At 40.2% G+C, this 18,419-nt stretch overlaps 1 protein-coding gene across 2 annotated transcripts in view; it reads left to right on the top strand.

Moving 5' to 3' along the window:
• EYA1 (EYA transcriptional coactivator and phosphatase 1) overlaps positions 1-18,419 on the top strand; it is a 139,163-nt gene that overhangs the window by 25,902 nt on the left and 94,842 nt on the right. The window contains exons 4-6 of one of the 2 annotated variants that reach the window (XM_016216049.2): positions 7,449-7,518; positions 7,833-7,978; positions 12,490-12,612. In XM_016216049.2, the coding sequence (XP_016071535.2) occupies positions 7,449-7,518; positions 7,833-7,978; positions 12,490-12,612 (339 nt within the window). Of the gene's footprint in view, positions 1-7,448; positions 7,519-7,832; positions 7,979-12,474; positions 12,613-18,419 lie in introns of both variants that reach the window. The other variant, XM_016216047.2, reaches the window with a different exon arrangement.

Genomic DNA, 18,419 nt, shown 5'->3' with positions numbered 1-18,419 from the left:
AGTGACTCAGCCTGGAGAAGGGTAACTGTTCACGGAACATCAGGAAAGAGGCAATGGAGAGTCTTGCAGATGAGCCTGAAGCGGGGGAGGCGGCAATAAATTGGGGGAGCTTCTGCCTGAGTTCTCTGCTCAAACCCTCCAGGGGCTCCCGTCCCCCTCTTAGTAAAAGCCAAGTTCTTACAGCCGCCTACGAGCTACATCAGACCGCACCGCTGCCTCCCCCGCTTCGTGCGTTCCTCCAGCGTGCCAGTGGGTATGGGGAGGTGGCAGATGTGCTTCCAGTCAGGGCCTTTGCAGTGAGCGCCCCTGGCTGGGCTGGCCGCCTTGCCACCCTGAAGTCTGTGCTCGGCTCTCACCGTCTCGGCGAGCCCACCCGACTGCCCCGGTCATGCTGGAAACTCACCACAGACTTCCAGTCTCTGATGTGCTGTCTCCGCCACCACGCCACGTAACACTTAGACTCTTTCGCCAGCTGTGTCGCTCGCCTGTGTATGAGGTTTATGGTGGCCTCTCACCCCCACCAAAATGTAGGCTTGTGAGGGCAGGGACTTTGCTCTGTTCCATTCATTTGTATCCCCAACACCTGAAGCAGTACTTGGCACTCAGATATTTGCTAGGGGAAATAGGGAATACATGAATGAATGAATGAATGAATGAATGAATGAATGAATGAATGAATGAATGAATGAGTGAATGAGTGAATACTCCTACTTTTTCCTCTGACTCAAAATGAGAGTAGTAATGGGTTTGTGAGCTTGAAGAGATGGAGACGATTGAAATAAATGCAGTGAGACTGGGGAGGCACAAGGCTGCTTCGGAACATAAAAGGACTGACAGTAGAGCCAAAGGTCCAAACAAAGGTGAACAGATGGAACTCCTGAGTGTGCACCCTTTATGGCAGAGCGATATTTCTCTACATGGCTTAGCCGCCCGGAGAAGACATTTGTCTTGATCCAGGGTTGAGGATTTTCCAGGTCCGGCATGGAAGAACATGGAAAAAGAGAGAATTAAAATGATCAGTAAAAGAATGATTTAAAGTAATTATTCATGAATCCAGGAGAGGTCAAAATAATGCAAAGGTAGGGATATTAAATTGCAAGAAGATAAGGGTGTCAGGGGTCCTGCATCTCTTGATGAGGTTGGAGAACAGGTGAGATGGGACCAAAGGAATGAAACATTCTGGAAAGAGAGGATGTCCCTTCCTTAGTCTCAAAACCCAGTGAGGCCTCCAGCACATGCTGCTTCAGTTTGTTCTCTGTACGTCCCTTCCTCAGCCTTTGTCACTGCTTTTAAAATTAGTTTTCACTATCGTGCCTCCTACTAAACTATAGTCCTGTGAGAACAGGGATTCTGTTTGTCTTGTTCACACTTACAGTCCCAGTGGCCACCATGGAGTCAAGCACGTGTGATGGTCAGTAAATGTTTCTTAAGTAAACAAATGATTCAGTCATCACTGTGTGGAATGAAAAAAAAAAAAAAAGTCCAGAATGTGGTATTGTGTTTAATGGTCGACATGGAAGGCCGTAGTTGAGGACTAGATAGAATGAGAAAAGTGTTGGATGCATAACCCAAGATAATGTTGGGACTTGTCAGGGGACACAGTCAAAATACTTCAGTGTTCGGGAGATGGGTCATCCTGGAAGCATCATGAACCTCCAAGAAGGGAGGGTTTTATGGGAGAGCAGAAAAGCAGTGGTTTGGAAGCAACAGCAATGAGGATACATTCTCAGGCCTCTGTGGTATCTGGAATCTGAGAGACTGAGGAGCCTCCACTTGGAAAGATGTGGAGAAGCTCGGGCCCTAGAGAAGGGCTTAGCTGAAGGCGGAGGGAGAGTTTGGTGAAAAGATGGAAGCTTCAGAGGATCTTGTTTTCCATAGATTGACTCTCTGTGTTGGACACGAGGGAAGGATCGGGTGAGCTGGGGGATCGGATGAAGGTGTAGGAAGCTCGGAGCACCATGAGGATGGGCATTCTTTTCACGTTTTTTACCTTCTTTCTCTTTCTCTTTTAGCTTGTCTCCTCTTTTCTCTCCCCTCCCTCCCTCCCTCCCTTCCTTTCTTTCTTTCTTCCTTGCATAAATATGCAAAAGCCATGGCATGGCATGCTGGAGGACTTAAGGTTCATAAGAGAAAAAGGAGACTATTGAAAGCAGTCTCCAAGCATTTAACTCCAAGATGGCCTTTGCTTCTGTGGTCACCACTCCTATTTCCTTCTCCATGATGGCTGAAAAGTTTACATCCTGGCCATTCTGGTTGTCTTGAGGAAAGAGCAAGGATAAAGAAGAAATAGAGCCATTCTGACTTTGGTAATAGCTATCTGAACCTCTGGCCTTCAAGAGACCCTAGCATCTTAAAGCGTTAAGGAGGCAGGAGGCTCACTTGTCCAGAAAAATCACCAGATACCCTGGTGTGGGGCACTGGAGGAGAGATTGGTTTTCCAAGGAATGTGGCTGAATTAAATATTGCAAGGTTGTTTGCTAGGGTTTGTTTTTTTTTAAATAGTGATTTTCTGGTCATTTATTGTTTACCAGTAATAAGCAATATTTCAGTGATTTAAATATTCAGAACAATTGGGGTTGAAAATAATGTGTTTTTAGGGATTGCAAAAATGCCTTTGCCTTCTCTTCTCTCATTTCCATAAAGCCTAAATGTGTTATTAATTTGTTAAAGAAAATGCCAGCTGATGATATTACTCATACGAAGTTGATGCCTGGTGGTATTTGGAACCTGGAAATAGAAACAGAAATGCTTCTAGAGGAAAAAAAGACACCATGTGTGGCAAATATGGTTTTATTTAATTTTTAAAAATTGTTCGTGAAAAGATATAACTTTGGGGGTCTGATTCCTCCACTCAACAATTATGTATTGAGCACCTACTATATGCCAGGCAATGTTCTAGGCAGTGGATTATAGCATTAAAAAGGTAGACAAGGTCCCTGCTCTCAGGGGACTTCCATTCTTGTGGGAGAGACAGATAGTGAATAGGTAAGTGGCAGTGTAAGAAAATAGCGAAACCTGCTATGTAGAAAACAAAAGCAGACCCGAGAATATAGTGAAGAGCAGATGGAGAGGGCATCTGAGCAGAGATCTTAGTGAAGTGAGAAAATACCTTCGGGTTAATCTAAATGTAACAGGAGGGTAACAGGGCTTGGAGACGGGGGGAGGTGGTTGTCACAGAATCTAGTGTATGTTTTGAAGAGATCGCTGTTTGTTGTGTGGTAAATGCTCTGTGGGACAGGAATGGGCAGAGGGTAATAGAAGCAGGGGGTCAGCCTTTCCCTGTCAGTTCCCGAGTCAGGATTCAGTGTGCCAGAATTCTCTTAGGGGGAAGGAGGGGGAGTGTCCTGGCTGCCTGCTCTGGTGGCTGCGGTGTTGGCGATTGGAACAGTGGTAGAAAACAAGCAGAGAGAAGTTGCCAGATTTAGAGTATGTTTTGAAAGGAGAGCTGACTTGACTTATAATACAAAGAGTATGAGGGAGACAAAAAATCAAAATTTACTTTTAGGCTTTGGACCTGATTGTTTGGCTGAATAAGCAGATGGGAGCTGTGAACTGAGAACTTGCAACTTTTGAGATTTCTATTGACCCTTTTCAGTGGATTCTCAAGCTTGTGAATATCGTTTATCTTGGGTCCTCCTCTCCCTTCCTGCAACAAGGTTTGGGGGTCTTCTTCAACTTAGATGTCAGAAGTAGGGACATCATAAAATGGAACAGTAATAGGAAACAAATGTGCTAAAATAGAGAGGTGTTAGTTGTCCGTAATTCCCAGGGCTCAAGCCTGTATAATTTGGAGTTTCCTAATGGTAAGATGACCATTTTATTTACCTTGATAGATGAGCTGGGAACATTCTTTTTGCTATAGGTTATTATGGTCCAATAAAATTAAAATTCATCTGAATTCCTAGATTACTGTTTTAAAAGTTAAAGGTGTTTTAAGCGATTAAGGGGATACAATATTTGAGGAATGTGATGGAAGATTGTTGACTTCAGACCACACAGAGATGGCAGGGGTTTGGATTTAGAGAAAGCCCAAAACACACAGCAGTAAATACTCAGTAACTTTAGGTCCACTAGTTAGGTAAATAGCAACAAGACACTGGGCAGCATTATAGGTTCTTATTCACATTTATTTCACAAGAACACAGTTTGGTCCAACTATACTGCCAAAGAGCTGAGCCAAGTTTCTTATGCATGATAATAAATAACTTAAAATATTTTAGCCATCCTTCAAGCTGTTACGGTTTTTAAAAAATCTACTTTGCTTAGTACCTAAGTCTCACATTGCCATTGAACAAATATTGTTTATTGATTACTTACCACATGCCAGGCCCTATCAGGTGCTAAGACAAAGAATGAGAGGTCCTTGGCCCCAGAAGCACATGGGTCACAGAGAAATCTAACATCTATAGGGTGCATATGCTGGCTGCGGTGCTGTGTGGTGAGTGCTGCATTGCCCATGTGTACAACATTTTAAGAAAGTAAGAGAAGGAAGCCGTTCTCCTAAAGAGACGTGATGTTTTAGTCCCAACAGAGGAGTAAATGTTTGTCAGGCAGAGGAAAGAAGAGCATGACAAGGTAGAGAGGGTCTAGTATGAAGAACAACCGAGATGACATGAAAATGCAGGGCACGAATGGGGCATCCTCACGTCCAGGGAGGCTGCGGAACACTAAGCCCAGGGGAGGGTGGAAGCTTGCGGCTCCTTGTATCCTCTGCCAAGGAACTGGAATTTTTTCCTAGGGATAATGTGAGCTCAGTGGAGAGACTGCAAGCTGGAAAATGATCATGAAGACGTTTCCACTTAAGAAAGATCACTGCGGTTGGCAGTCGTGGGAGTCAGGGCGATGGGTGGGATGCAGGGCCGAAGCTAGCGGGCTGCTGAGGTTGTGCAGGTGAAACATGCTGAGGAAGCTCAGCAGGCGGTTTCTGGATTTGGGATGGGTGACTTGAGAGTCATGAAATGGGGGGGGGGGTGAGATGATTTTGAGGTTTCTAGTTTCTATGTAGGCTGTCAAGAGATAGTATGTTTTGATGAAAAGAGGCAGGCGGGCGGAAATACCAGCCTCCTCATTTAGTTGCTTGGATGTGTCACTTCATTTCTATCCTCACATGTAAATAGGGCAGGAATCCTGCTTTTAAGCATTTTGCTGAATGGATGATGATGCTGCCCATTGAGTAGAATTAAAAATACCAAAGGAAGGACAGATATGGGACAAAGATGATGGTTGTCCTGGTATCTGAGATAATAAACTTTTATTACACAAACACTGTATTATGCACTTTATGTTGATTATTTCATTTAGCCCTCACAGTACTCCTACAGGTAGTATTATTGCCATCATTCTATCTGGGGACATATCAAGGCTGAGAGGGATCAAGTCACTTGACTAAGAGCAACTAGAAGAGTTGGAACATGAATCTGAGCTGAAATTAAATTCTGATTCCAGAATATGTATTTAATTATCACACTCTGAAGCCTCTCAAATGTCTTTTTTCATGTGTACACACATATACTATGTGTTTAATTTAACTTGAAGCTGCATAGAACTTCCCATGCCCTGTGTAACAACCCCAATATCTTCTATTTTATTATTCTATTTGAAAAAAATTGCTAGGTGTAACCTATTAAGTTGAGTTTATGATCTTTTTATGGGTCCTGACCCACAATTTGAAAAACATAGGGACAGAGCTAGAAGAGAATAAGAGGGATTCCTGTGGCTTCTGTCATGAGGTGGCATTTGTGTGTGTTTTTGTCATTGTTGTAGTTCCATGATTTAGAACTTATCTTTAACTACTGTTGTGCAGGGTGGGTATTGCTCCTCCAGGGTCTTGGTGGGATAAATCTACTTTGCCCTTGGCCTCTGTTCAGGCTTAGAAAAGGGGAGTAGAAAAGGCTGTAGTCACAGATGTCCTTGGCAAGTGGTAGTCTTTGTGGCCCCAGTGTTCTCTCAATAATCCCACCCTTCTGTAAACTCCAATATTTAACGAATCTTCCCAAGGCTGCTTGTGTGTCCCCTCCCTACATGTGACAGACAGAACTTGTGTTGGTACCTGTAGCACCTAGTCAGTGCCTGGAACAGAGTAGTGGCTCAACATGTGCCAAAGAGCAGAGGGACACCAGTGAGTCGGCCTGCCGGTTCTTCAGCGTGGACTCTGTCTCCACCACACTGGCGGCCAGGTGGTTGAAGTCTGGCAGCTGGAAGGAGCGGTGCCAGTCCAGATCTGTTCTGTTGTCACTGGGCTGGCCTATTGGCTTTCCAAGGGATGGGGTATTAATAGATTTTGGGATTCTAGTTCAGTTCCACCACTGTTCTTCCAAACACAAGTTAGAACGTTCAGTTTGAGAAGCATAAATGTACTGATCTGACATCAGGAAAAATACATAAAACTTTGATAGTGTGGAACCTTGTGAAGGGTTTTAATGAAGATTATAGATAATAAATAAAAGACCCTCTAAAGAGAGGGATTATTAGTGAAGAAAATAAATATTTTACATCTTTTGATAATTGTATCCAAAGAATATACATCTTAGCCAGGTATAGAGGACTGGGGGAGTTTGAGGGGAAAACCACAAATATATATGTGTGTATTTTTGTCCATAGATAGATAGATAGCCCATATTTACAGGGAAAGAAACTGAAAACTACCATTTTAAGGCCTTTGTTAGCAAAAATGGATTTTTGCTTCTTTTGTTCAGAACAAATGTAAAAGAACATTTGTTAGAAGAGTGTAGTGCCTTTCTCAGACATAATGAATTAAATGTATGTGATTAAAAAGAAACAAAATTCTGCTTGAATGCTTAAATAACCTCTTTTTTGAAACAACAACTTTGTACTTGGATACTGAAGTTGAGCACCTATAACTGAAGGCAGAGGAACACCCACCTCAGCCAAGAAAAAATAGGCTTAGCTTGCAACTTGAGAAATTTAAGATAGTTATAGGAATGCATAACTATCATGTATAAAGAACATGGTTAAGTCAATGCAGGCAAATGAGGACCTGTCCTATTTCTGCTCACTGGAGAGAAGATTGGACTGTGTTTCTTAGTAATCCAGTCCCAGGTGTGTGTTCCTGTTGAGCAGAAACAATAGGCCAGGTGATCTTCCAGGTCCTGCCCAGCCCTGCAGTCCAGCTTCACATGTCCCCTTTCAGCATCATTCCAAACAGTAACCAGGACTGTTTGTACTCAAGTACTGTGACTAAAAACCCATCACAGCATGCTGACAGGTATTTAAGAAGATTGTTACTGTGTTTTCTAAGAGTTAATTTAAACTTAGAACCACTTCATCAGTTCTTATAGGTTTCTATAACTTTCTGTTAGGTTGACTGTATGAAATTCCCATTTCTGCAGGTTAGAAAGGTCTCTATGGTCCACCTACAGTTCAAACTATATCCCTGCTTAATATGTATTTTGTATTTTGCTTTGATCATTGTGAATTTTTTTTTCCAGCAATTGGGAGCAGTAGCTTCAGCCCAAGACCAACTCACCAGTTCTCCCCACCACAGATCTATCCTTCCAAGTAAGATGTATTTTCTCTTAATAAGTAGCTTTTCTGAGTAGCCTTTTACCTTATTTCCAGTCATGTCTTGTGCCCACGTTACATCTTAATTTAAACTCAAGTGCATTTCAGAGAGACTTAAATGTATTTATGCAAATTTATTTTGGGCCTCACTTGGTAGAGACTGAAGTATTTCAGCACCTTGTATCCTATATTTGAATGTTATACTTGAAGAGACAGTCTAACTGGAATTTGTGAAATGCTTGTGAATCAGTTTCCTTGCATGTTTCCATCTAATGCATGGGCTTTCATTTTCTGTCATTTCTGACAAATAGCAGAGCATACCCACATATTCTCCCTACCCCTTCCTCACAAACTATGGCTGCATATGGGCAAACACAGTTCACCACAGGAATGCAGCAAGCGACAGCCTACGCCACCTACCCACAGCCGGGACAGCCCTATGGAATTTCCTCATATGGTGAGTAGTGTGCTGTTTAATTTAGGGGTGCTATTACCCAGCGGGCATACCTGAGTGGCTCCGAAAGACTGTCATCTTGGGCCACTTTCGAAAGTGTGTCATCTTTCGTGTCTACATTCTTAATGTGATTGTTTCAAATGAACATTGTGAGTAACTGGTGGCTACTTATCTTGGGGTCAGAGGTGGCAAATAGATGGCACGGTTCAGATGCCCTCCTGTTCTCATTTTATTCCCTTTATATCTCAGCTCTTAATTTGCCAGGTGAGCACTTGGCTCTGGAATCCAAAGTATGTTGGTGCATATTTGTGATAAAACTTCTGTGAATGAAGTCTTTTGGGGTGAAGATTCATTTCCTATTTATCAGATGCCTGGCTATGATTAGGGAAGTACAAGCGGAATTCAACAAACCCTTGCTGTAACCTTGAGGGTGGTAGGATTATCGAATTTCAGCATTATCGCCCGTTAGGAAAAGTGAGCTACATATCTCGGCTTGGGCTGCACTTTAAAGAGGCGAATCAGGAAGCATTTCAGGCTCACCTCCCCATTTGTTCCTCCTCACCTGGAGGTTATCTTTATCTTGGTGTAATTTAACTCAATTGTTACAGGGTCAATACCTGTAAATTAAAAGCAAAGCGGGCAAAACCTCAAAGTTTAGCTTTACAAAATCTTAGAATTTTGAAGTACCTTTTCTTCAATCGAACTGCAATTCTAATTTTAAATCACAACCCATTTGAACAGAAAGATAGGAATTATTGGCATTTTATTAAAAAAAGTAAAACCTTATCAAGAAAAAGTATATAACTTTTGGATGAAAGAACTGGTAGAATAAGTAATTTGGTGCTTATTGCACAGAATTATATTTTGTGATCAATATTCTAATTATGTGTCTGCTGCTATTGTTTTGTACTGTTCTGCAGTATATTGAAAGAAATGTTTTTCTTTAAGCATTTCATTATTAGAAGGTAAATTACTTCATTTCTTTTATTTTCTATTTTTACCCCAAACAAAATTAACCATATATAAATTTCTTACAAAATATATATAAATTAAAATCTAAATTATCTACAGCATGTCCCCAAAACATGTACACACACTTTAACAACTCACTTAATTTTCACTCCTTTTAAGGTGTAACTGATTTGAAATAATGGGTGAAGCCAGACTAAGCTTTGAACAAATAAAATTTATCCACTAGACTTTTTTATGGGGATACATAAAAGATAAAGTTTATGGTACAAAACTGACAACAGTTGACAAATCGAGGGCGCACAAATACTGAACGAAATGATTCTTGATGTTGGAGATTCCATTGCTTCACATTGTCATCAGTGCCTGGACCAGAACGGTCATCAGTTTGAAAACAGGCATTGACAACAAAAACATTTTCTTATTCATTTCTGTATTCTCTTTTACATACTGAAAATGAACTCTATATTAATAAACAATGACTTTATAATCATTTAAAGTGTGTGTACATTTTGGGGGACACCCTCTATATATGACTTCTCCCTTTACAGTTTTATTTCAAAGCTATCAGCACTGAATATGGTCTGGCTAAATGTTTTTAAACCAGACTTTAAAAACGGCCATAAAACGGGCTTCCTAGAATTGTCTCTCATGTCCATAACTTTGACTCAAGGTTTCTCAAAATAATATTAGCTATAGATCAAGTTTGTCTATAATTTACTTTTAAACTATTCTTTTGCTAAAAGGGGAAAAATACCTATGATTTGAATTGTGTAGCTTTAATTCTATATGTGAGGTAAGGATTCCCCAGTTTATATTCTCCGATTTTAGTGTAAGCTGATAGTTTGAAGTTTCAGTGTCGTTTCCAGTACAGACGATGCTAGAGTTCTGTAGACCTGCCAGCGCTGCTGCGGAAGGTGCCATTCCTGCTACTGCTTTGGCTGCCTCTCAACCCCTCCTGTTCGTTCAGTCGTGGGGGGCCCATTGCAAACATCTGTACTGTTGAGTAGGGACTCCTCCAGCTCTAAGCCATTAGCAAATGCCCAATTATCTGGAGTAGTTGTTCCTGGAGGGTGAGATGAGCAGAGTTTTGGAGATTAGAATCAGAGCTGGTAGAGTAAGGGCAGGAAATTTAGTATGACAGGTGGGGATTGGGGTGGTGGTCAGAGCAAGGCTTATTGTAAAGGGCTTTGATCCTTGGGCCTTCCATGCTTATAAATCTTCTGGGAAGAATTCTCCAGTACTTAGCATTTTCCTGAACACCATCTTTCTTCTCTTTTTGGGCCTTGACTACAAGGAGATGCCCCCAGTGCTTTTGAATAGGTGTTCTATTTTTTTCTTGAGTCAGTATATCGAAAAATATGGCAGCCTTCTTCTCCCCACTGCTTGAGCACCTAGTTCAGGATTTTTAACTGCTGATAGTCAAGGTCCCGATGGTCTTAAAAGATTTTCTCTGAGGATTTGTGCCCCCTGACTTTTTACTTAGGCCCTGTAAGAAAAGATAGGCAAATCTTTTTGTATAAGAACAGTAGATGGGTGGGGAAGGAGAGCTCATACTGTTCTTCGCCAGATCTGCTTGGAGTTGGTGAATGAGATGGATTCGCCAGCCGCGGGTAGAAGCTGTGGAGAAAGGTGTGTTCATGGGTGTTTTCTGCCTCTCCCTGCTTTTCCTTACCTGTTCCTATCACAAAGATTCCTATCCCTCCAGGCTAACAGCAGAGGTGACTGGAAGCAGGTCATTATAGCCTCAATGCAGAGAGAAGGGGGACAAGCCCTATTGTGACAACATGGAAAAAGGGGGAGGTTCTAGAGCCATCAAGCCACCTGCCCAGGGCAGTTGTTTTTCCAGGGAACATTTTATAAGTATGGGTTATTCATTGGTTTGGGATTGCCTATGTAGAGAAAATCACATTTTTAAAAATGTTCAGGGTAGGACTTAAATGTGAAGGCCATCATGAGGTTAATTAGTGATACTGTAGGAATTAGAGGAGGCTCTCTCAGCCAAGAGTCAGATTCTTCTACTGCCTTAGGAAACTTACCTAACTTCATTCTACTGATGAAATTCCCCTAAAATGGAAATACACAGTGAGACTACTGTGTATTCTAGATCCAAAGATATCGTTTATCTTAAGTGCAAAGTAAAATTATTCAAAAATGTGAATTCCCTTGGCAGAAATTTTCCTTCCCTCCCTCTGTGGGAATTAAGGACAGTTGTGAGCTTTCATGACTGTCTTTAATTATGATCCAGGGCTGAGCTCTATACAGCAATCCTGAAATTAGACCTAAGTCCTGAAATTAGGATGTCAGCCTGGTGCTTTAGGAAGTACTTGGAGGCTACAAATACATTATTTTTATTACATTATGATAAAAAGAATGGGTACTTTAGGTTACACTTAAACCAATTTGAATTGTAATAACTATGTATGATGCCAGGTGGGTACTTGATTTATCAGGGTGATCATTTTGTAAGGTATATAAATGTCTAATCAGTGGGTTGTATGCCTAAAACTAATATAATATTGTATGTCAACTGTAATTGAAAAATAAAAAATTATTTTAAAATATTTTTAAAAGTATACAACTTTTTTTTTTTTTTAAATATATCTTTATTGATTTCAGAGAGAGGAAAGGAGAGGGAGAGAGACAGAAACATCAATGATGAGAGAGTCATTGATCAAGCCCACAACCTGGGCATGTGCCCTGACCGGGAATCGAACCCCGATCGCCTGGATCCTAGGTCAATGCTCAACCGCTGAGCCACGCCCGGCTGGGCTAAAAATATACAACTTAATAAAATAAAGCGAATTGATTAGCAACCTTAAACAATTATATTTGAATAAATACTTGAAACTATAAGGTACGAAACAGCAGCTGCTGGGCATCTTGTTTATAAATCACTGTGCTATTCTATAGGATTCAGTTCTTAATATCCTGATTTTTGTGTGCTTACTTCCTGCTAGGGCCTAAATATTGGGAAAAGGTTTTCCCTTGTGTTGCTTACTTCTGTGCCCAAAATTGCTTCCTCTGACTTTAAAATAAGTATGTACTAAAAACATCCTTGTGGTAAAATGAGTAAGGAAAAAAGAAGAAAAATGCTGTGAGGCTAGAGACTCTAATCACTTTTTAGGAAGGGAAAAAAAAGGATTTTGATTCAATATTAGTCAACATAGCAACTTTTAGAATAATTTAAAGTTTAGTTATAACCATTTCTTGACTATAGAAGAGATGACCTTAAACTCTTATAAAACAACAAAACCAAGTACAAAAGTGATATCACTGGAGTTCAGTATTATCGAAAATGGGATTCAGAAAAATAGTAGGAAAGAACATGTGAGTAGGCATTAAAATCTGTAATAATCCTGGTTTTTAATTGAAGTTATAGTTTAAGGTGTTTCACTCTAAGTGTATATTCACTTGATTATTGAGATAATATTGGGAAGCATTTGAGACAAATAGTGTAGAAGTGTTTTTTGTATATTTACCAGCTTTTGAAAATGAACAGATAGATAAGCTATCACTAACTGATTTAGGTGCATTGTGGGCAGGCATCAAGACTGAAGGTGGATTGTCACAGTCTCAGTCGCCTGGACAGACAGGATTTCTCAGCTACGGCACCAGCTTTGGTACCCCTCAACCTGGACAGGCACCGTACAGCTACCAGATGCAAGGTCTGTATGCACACTCACGTGGCCCTTCATTAACCCCGTAGGCCAGGAGGTACTTTCTAAAGTAGAATCTGGTGTTCTGTGGAGGTAGTGGATGATGGTGGAAAGTGAGCTGGGCTTAGAGGCAAAATACCTGATTCTACTTTTACTCTTCACTTACCTAGTCTCCGGGCCGAAGTTTGCACATTTATAACATAAAGGGGTTAGGCTGAATGACCTCTCAGGATCTTTCAAAAAGCTCTAAAATTCTTTGTGAACTCAAAGTTTTCTGCCTTGGCTTCTTGTGATATATGCTAAAGGCTCATTTTCACAGCCCTACAAACAGAGTATGGGATGTATATTGACTACATGATCCACCAAAGACCAGGAGAAATTGTCAGCCACTCAATGCATCTGCAAGAGAGTGCTTCCAAGGACCAGTGCCCAGGTCCTGATTCAGAAACTATAGACCAAACATAGTGTAAGCACCTACCTGCAGCTTCTTGATCAGCAAAATGAGCTAAGTTCAGAAAATTTGGGCTTAAGTATTTAGATACTTTTCCAGTAGGTTGATAGTAAATCTTATGTTGGTTAGATTAAACATTAATTTTAAGAAATAGGACTTGTACTCTCTCTGTCTTTTCATTTTTCAGTTCATTCTGTTAGTGATACATGACTATCATATTTTGCTAAAATTGTCAATCCAGGAAGGATTAGGGGGAAAGCTGGTCCCAACCCCAGAGAGTTTGAGGAATCTTACACTTGAGAGTCACTTTTATCTTTCTGTCCTCAGATCAGAAGTTTATGCAGCAGAAACATTTCTAAGAGGACTAACTAGCCACCAGATTGTAAGCATAGTGTTAGAATGGAGAGAGGAATGGCAGTGAAGGAGGAAAAATAAAGTTAATTTGGAGGGGGGAAAAACCCTCTTTATTTTAAAAAAGAAATAAGGGCATTTGTAGCATCAAATAAAGGATTGCTTTTCTACCCAGAGGTTTCATTGCATCTGAGCTTATTGGATATTGCAGTAAAACTTTTTTGTGTTTTTGTACGTCCCTTCGTTGAATGGCCTTTCCAGAGGAATTTTAGAACTCATTTTCTGTGACTGAGTTAAATATTTCATGTGGGCATTTCTATAATGGCACTTCACTCAAGTTTAGATTGCTGGATTTAATATGATTTCCACATATTAAATCAGATAATATGCTATTAACTTGAAACTTAACTGGCCAATATGATGATGGATAATTACATATTATATGCTATGGATTCCTTATGGCGAAATTTGGATAAATAATTGGATTCTGTTTCATATGTATTTCTTAAGTATTAAATGCATGATGAAAAATGCTTCACCATTATTAAATGATTTTGTGTGCCCTGGTGTGGGAGTCTGTGGCCTTTGAGTGTCTTTTGAATACATGTTTTTTTAATATAAAAATTTCTATAATTTCTAAGATTGTTTTTATAAAATTCTCCAAATTCTATTATTTTAAATTAATAACAGTGATTTTTTGCTTATATCAATCTCGTCATGTACTAATGCTAAAAGCTCATGAATTAAAACCTCAGGGACTGGGAAATGGCTTTCACGTTTGCTGCAAAATCACTGGAAATTTCTATTTCCACGTTATCCCTTTTGTACATTTAGTGAAAGATTAGAAACGTAAACTTAACTGAGAAAAACAAAATGTTTTTGTTCAGAGACAACTGTAGAGTTCACCCCAAGGAAGGGAAATCCTTATTGGTTTTTGCCGTCTTCCTGTGCCCAGGGTCAGCCTTGGTGCTTCTGGAAGGAGTTTTTGAATGGTGTGTGGAGATCTGTCTTCACACACCATTGACAAACCTCATGCAAATAAGTTAGTGGAAGGGGTGAGTGTGGATGGACAGACGGCGCCTGGAGACCCCTGGGTCAACCGTGCTCATGGTGTAGATAGTGTTTTCAATGCTGCTGGCCAATCAGAGGGCACTGAGAGTGGGAATGAAGCAGGAGGGTGTGTGAGTGTGTGTGTGTGTGTATGTGTGAGTGTGTGTGCACGTGCCCATACATACGTGTACTAAGGGCAGGAAAACCACTTAGGAGAAACTGCCCCAGTCTTTGATTTATTGACCAGTTCCACAGAATATCTGCCCAGATTGTCACAAGCAAATTTTATTCCCCTTTTATGTCAAGAGGGACCTGAGTCGAATCAAGCTTTAGTTATAATTTTTAAAAATGCAAGTTCTGGACCCCCTGCTGGTGTTGCCATCCATTGACCCCCACAACATAGACTTCCACTTCCGCCCACCGTAGAGCTGAGTCATAGGAAGAAAATGAAATTTTATTTAGCAATCTGTTTGAGGTAAGGAAGCACAAAAGACTTTCACACAAAAGCAGGTAAAATTAAATCGAGTCACTTAACTGGTTAAGCTTCCGCTTTGAAGAAAACCCAGCTTTCCATAATAACAGTCCTGTTGATGCCAGACATTTGCAGGTAGAGACCATCTTTACTCATGTTTTCATCTCTGCAGGCTAGGAGCAAGTCTGAAATCTACAAATGTTTGTTGGAAGTGGAGAGGCCTGTGCCCCAGTGACAGAAATTAAGATTCATGAGGACTCTAGTTCTCTTCATTTGGAGAAATGAGTTTGGAAGCTAGCATGTTAAAAAGCCTGATTAGTTTATCATCGTGGGATATTCAAAGCAGTCTTTCCTTGTGTCCATATGAGCTGATTGGAGCCATCCCAAAATTGGGTGGTGGTGAGAATGCCTTTCTGAGTGTTTTGTCCAGGGCCCAGAGGGCTCTGGAAGCCCCACTTTGTTTATTTTCTTTTAGGCTTTATTGCTCTCACTCAGAGAAGAAAATAACACAAATTCTAACTCCCTCTTTGTATACAGTGTTGTTTGTTCTGTTAAAGAGATTGGGCTTCAAACTAGTGCGGAGAGACAGTAAATTAGGGGCAGAGGTTTGTTAATGGAGCTTAGAAGGGCGCCCAACTTTGCAGCAGTCTACACCACACTTATCTGGGGCTTGTTATGAAGTGGGGGTGAGCTAATAATAATAATCTAATGAGGAACACTACCCTTACTTCCTTTGGGCTGTGTGTCCATAGCTTTTCAAATCGATAGATGAAGTGTGTCAGTTTATCAGTCATTTAGAACCTCAGAACTGCTTAGCAAAATGCACTGTTAAAGTTTTTCATTAACTATAGAAATGGTATTTTTTCAAAAGGGAAAATACCAAACTCCATAATATAAGGTTTTAAGAAAATGTGTATTAAACTTTTTCCATAATCTGCTATGATGGAGTCTTGAGATTTCTGGTGTAAAATGAGATGGGAGAGAAGAGCTGTTATTGTAGCTAGCTCTGATGTTCAAATTTCCTCCACAATTGCTTTGCCGTTCTACTCCTACCTATATTTTAGTTTGTGGCTTTTTTTGCATTCTGGAATTTTTTTTCTTAAGTTGATTTTTTTATAAGTCATATTCCATTTCAGTTCTTTTAGCATCTTGTGATATTTCAAGTGACAAGTATTGAAAATTGTATGGAAATCTTTTGCAGTCCAGTTATACCAATAATTAATCGGAGATTCATGCTAATATTATTGTTTATAGGAGTTGTTTTTTTATTTAAAATATGTAGAAATAGATCAAGAAAGATCCATGTAAAGGCTTTACATCTTTCTTACCTGACTTAAAAATTCTCTTTAGAATATAGAAACTGTTACTGGGATAAAAAGGAAAACTTAGTGATTTAAAATCCTCATAAGAAAGGGGGAAACTTTGGTGTTCAGTAGCCCATCTGGCCTTCAGAGGCTTTTCCCCAGGGAGCTGCATGAACTTCTGCCACATAGATCGCGCCCGATGATGGACACAGCCCATGGCGAAGAGGCCAGGGAAGGAGAGCAAATGGGCTTCTGTGAAAATACATGGGGGATAATAGCATCCTGCTTGCCCAGTGAGTGCTAGAAAACACTCTAAAACCTGGGAAGTTCAGACAGGCCCCAGCAGGTCCCAGCATTCTCCTGTTGGCTGGGGCTCTGGTGTTTAATGTGAGTGCTTGTTCCCTGTGAAGCAGACCTTTGACCTGCACGTTACCTTTTTATTTTTTTAAGTTGTTTTAAGTTAAAGCTGGGCAACGTTCCCTAGGTTAAATCACACACAACACTCTGACTTAGCATTTTAAACCATGTTATAAATCAACATAGACTGGGTTCTTCTTAACTGTGAAAAAAAGTAGTAGGGGTTCACTAATATAAGTTTTAAGGTGTTGGTTAATTTTTAAACTACAGTTGCTTAGCACCTATAGAACTGGTGACCCACACAGGGTCTTCTAGCAAGACTGTTTCTTGTTTGTTACGGTTGATGAGACCACCACCCTTTCTCTGTAGGAACCCCTGACAGTGACAAGAAAGCAGAGTCTTTGTGATACACTATCCCTGGGTGACTTTATATCATTTACTTTTAAAATTCTTTACTAGCCTAAAAAGAGAGTTGCAATGAAGAAGTCTTTCAGAAATCAGGGAGTTGGATTCTGAATTTATTTACTAAATTGCTCAGGTGCCCTTGTCTCTACCCTTGGTGTGTCTGGGATGTTTGTATAACCAAAAATTAATACCACTTTTCATAATATCTAATTCCCTTTCAATGTACCTGCCTCTGAAAATCTAAAAGGTAGGTTTGGTCCAGTAGTATGAAAAACATTGACCTGGAAGTGGAGATAATGGTCATTCCCAAACTGAATGTCCTTGGACAAGGAAATCACTGCTCCCTCTGCTTATTGTGTTATAAATGTACTATAAAAACATAGGAGGTTATTGCATTCTGACTTTGAAATCTTTCACATGTAAGCAACACTGTTATTTTCGCTAATATATCCATAATATGCCAGTATCTGAGCTAACAGATTTAGTAGTCTGTACCTGTACCATGAGGTCAGTGTTCTGTTAGGATGCCCATGTGGTATATGGATGTGAACTCCTTGTACCATCTCTGGGATCCAGTGGCACTCATAGCAGAGATCAGTGAGATTTTTATGAACTGTCCAAAATCCATGATGCTTAATCAGTTTAAAATTTGATTTGATTTAAAACTCTGCTGGATTTTTTTCAGGAGATGAAATATTTTAAATCCTTCCAGTAAATATTCCTAGGTCTTGCGTTTAATTTTCTTCATATAGTTTATATCTGAAGTAGGGATTATATTCTAATTTTTAAAGATAAGCCTTTATATACCCTGTAGTTAAAAACACACCAAAAAAAACCCCAGCAAAGTATGTGTCCTCTAGATAAAATCTGAGAAATAAGCTCAATTATTATTTGGTTGTTTTTCCTTTCCCTACTCTCTTTTTTATTGAACAAATAAGGAAGTTGAGAGAATTTTTCTCTCCTGATGTCTGTCGGCCTTCAAGTCACCCTTCCAAACTGCCTACTGCTAACACACACACACACACACACACACACACACACACCACACACACAGTTATAGAAAGGCTTCCTCCTATTCCTACACGCAATTCTCTGCGAAAGTCATTCTCAGTGGACCCTTCTGTCACTAGCCACACTGGATTGAAATTCTCGAACACCAGCAAAAGAAGACATAATTACGAGATGGAGAGGCAGAGACCTGATAACATCGTTTGAATTACTAGATCTAGCCGTGTTATGTGCAACTTTAGACTTTCCAAATTTATAGGCCAATAAATTCCTTTTTTAAATTTAAAAAAAGAAGAAATTCTCAAATACCATTTCTGTCTCCCACTTGAGCCTAGATGAAACCCTTCGAAGGCCTGCGGCAGACATGGTTTACCGTCTCGGTGCGAGGTAGTGGGATAAATGTAACCCAGAAATTGAA

This window comes from Miniopterus natalensis, chromosome 16 (assembly GCF_054644295.1).
Source record: "Miniopterus natalensis isolate mMinNat1 chromosome 16, mMinNat1.hap1, whole genome shotgun sequence".
NCBI lineage: Eukaryota > Metazoa > Chordata > Mammalia > Chiroptera > Miniopteridae > Miniopterus > Miniopterus natalensis.
Note: the sequence above shows the minus strand (reverse complement) of the source record. Positions and strands in the feature narration are given on the sequence as shown.